Raw genomic sequence first — 2,769 nt, 5'->3', positions numbered from 1 at the left:
AGATGTGCTTGTAAGTAGTTCATGATGATACATGTACATGTATTATTGTCCTATGTGTTGTAATAAACTTTTACTACTTTAAAATGTATCTAAAATTGCCATCAAAGTTTGGCATTAATTAATTTGTTTGTGATAATACATGTATAGTAATAATTATTATCCTAGATTGAGAATGCACTCTTGTTATTTTCAAAGAATTGATTATATTCTTCTCTAAAATAAGCACTGATATCAAAAAGACCTCTTGAATTTATATTGGCTAGTGTTATTGAAGATGATTCTATGAAAAGTTAACTTGATACTAATGTTGCATTTTAGTAGTTAGAATTACAGTCACAGTTGATGCTATTGTCTGTTAAGTTAGCCTCATGTTTTCATGAATCTTACGACATTATCTTGTACAATAAATAATATTTTCTGTGAAGTTATCAACAGGTCTGAAGGTCAATTGTGTTAGAAATATTCTTAGTTCCAATTATTGATGTTTTGAATATCATTGTAAGGTCATGTTACTTCCTTTGTTAATTTATGAATATTATTAATAGAGTGCACCAATAATAATTTTATTTGTTGCTGAGTTGCATTTTTTATTGTGTATCAGTTTATTTGCTTTAATACTTTGTCAAATTTTAGATGGTATTTTTAATTTTTTTATCAGTTACATCTAGCTATAGTACTGTAGAGTGAGTAGATGTGGTACATGTATGTGCCACACCTACTAATTACTTTCACATAACTTATTAAGAGATTTGACATTAGACATTGAGCTATGCCATCTATGTTGTACATGTAGAGTGCTGCATTTAATTGTAGTGATCAAAATAACAAACAATTTAATCTAATTCCATTATAAACTTTTGTTCATTTTGGTCCATAGAATGTTTGAATGCTAAAATTTTACACCCGTCCCACCTTTACTTTGAAGGTTCCATTTTTTAATTTTACTTGTATCACTTGTAGCTTGTGTGCATGATAAAACCTGCCTGTCATACTTTATAATATTTGGGTTTTGTATTTTGAACCGCCAATTTGTAAATTTTATTCTCTGCCAAAATTTCCCGCTATAAGGCACATGTAGTTTAATGATTATGATAAAGTAGAGTGGAAGTAAGTGGTAGGTATATTAGCAAAACTAGGTACAGTATAGCTGGAATATTTCAACTGGAAAAATGTTTAATGTTTAAAGCAGAATTAGAAATCTTTTGTTTGTTTTATTTTTGTTCTGAGCAGCCATTTTGCACATGTGGCACTGAGAAAAATGCCTTTTTTTGTAAAATATTTGTTCCATGAGGAATGAGAACAAAAAGAACGAAATTATACTTTGACAGAATATGCCCACTATACAGTATTGGGCCATGAAAGTATTAAATAAATGGAGCAGATAGACTAATCATTTTCGCTTTAGACACATTCATGCATTACGAGATGTCTATATAGCAGAAGATTTTCATTGAAAAAAATGTCATTGTCCATCCAAGCAGGCTTTATAAAATTCTTCACTGATCTTATTTTCATTGATTAACATAAATTATTATGTTTTACCCAGTCATGCCCACTTGCTTTTAAATTTATATTTTCCAAATTTTCAATTTTGGCCAATGAAACAAATAAAAATTAGCACTCAAAAAGAATTGTGTTATACCGTAACTTGTGTTTCTTCAACTTGTCATGTTAGTTTTAAATGCTACCAAATCATAAATGACACACTTTAATTTCTAGAAAAGCTAAAATTGGCAGTGTAATTTTTGGTGAAAATAATTAATGATAATAATTTGATTTGATGGATTGATTAGTATAGAAGTTACAATTAATATACTAATAAAATATAGTTTTTATATTAAAATAATTATTTACAGATTGCACTACTGGATCAATCCGTCTTGTTGGTGGTTCACACGATTGGGAAGGAAGAGTGGAAGTGTGTGATAGTGGATCATGGGGCACTGTCTGTGATGATTACTGGGGCTCCCCTGATGCAGCAGTAGTGTGTAGACAACTAGGCTGGGGAACAAGTGAGTTGATTCCTTTTGACAATGAATGATACATGTATATTGTGACAGGTGGAACTGCTCGATCAAGTGCCTACTTTGGTCAGGGTACTGGTAGTATCCTCCTGGATGATGTTCATTGCACAGGAACAGAAGAGTTTTTGACAAACTGCACACACTCGAGTACTCACAACTGTGGACACTATGAGGATGCTGGAGTATCTTGTGATGGTAAGTTTTTCAAATAAATTTGTAGTATTGTGAGATGTATTTATTACTTTAGTTTGTACTTCTGGTTCTCTGCGTCTTGTTGGTGGATCAAACTCGAACGAGGGAAGAGTGGAACTGTGTCAAAATGGAAGGTGGGGTACAGTGTGTGATGACTTCTGGGATTCGACTGATGCTGGTGTTGTATGTAGACAGCTGGGATATGATTCAGGTAAGGAAAGGTTTATAGGTTAATTGGAGTGTGAGTGTCGCAACATAGGAACTGCATTTGGTAGTGCCTACTTTGGACAAGGAAATGGATCAATTGTGATGGACAATGTCCAGTGTGATGGAAGTGAATCTTACCTTACAAACTGTACACACATCACAAATCACAACTGTGCTCACTCTGAAGATGCAGGAGTCAGATGTGCTTGTAAGTAGTTCATGATGATACATGTACATGTATTATTGTCCTATGTGTTGTAATAAACTTTTACTACTTTAAAATGTATCTAAAATTGCCATCAAAGTTTGGCATTAATTAATTTGTTTGTGATAATACATGTATAGT

The 2,769-nt window shown here is 32.3% G+C and overlaps 1 protein-coding gene across 1 annotated transcript in view; it reads left to right on the top strand.

Annotated features, from left to right (window-relative positions):
• Positions 1 to 2,769, top strand: part of LOC100634157 (deleted in malignant brain tumors 1 protein-like) — a gene marked incomplete at its 3' end in the record, with an annotated part of 34,929 nt that overhangs the window by 11,694 nt on the left and 20,466 nt on the right. Inside the window, exons 10-13 of the mRNA XM_020000027.1 lie at positions 1,857 to 2,012; positions 2,061 to 2,219; positions 2,272 to 2,427; positions 2,476 to 2,631. Coding sequence (XP_019855586.1) covers positions 1,857 to 2,012; positions 2,061 to 2,219; positions 2,272 to 2,427; positions 2,476 to 2,631 — 627 coding nt within the window. The remainder of the gene's footprint in view (positions 1 to 1,856; positions 2,013 to 2,060; positions 2,220 to 2,271; positions 2,428 to 2,475; positions 2,632 to 2,769) is intronic.

This window comes from Amphimedon queenslandica, unplaced genomic scaffold, assembly GCF_000090795.2.
Source record: "Amphimedon queenslandica unplaced genomic scaffold, v1.1 AMPQUscaffold_13219, whole genome shotgun sequence".
In the NCBI taxonomy this organism is placed as follows: domain Eukaryota; kingdom Metazoa; phylum Porifera; class Demospongiae; order Haplosclerida; family Niphatidae; genus Amphimedon; species Amphimedon queenslandica.
The sequence above is the reverse complement of the archived record's forward strand: the minus strand, read 5'-3'. Positions and strand labels throughout refer to the sequence as shown.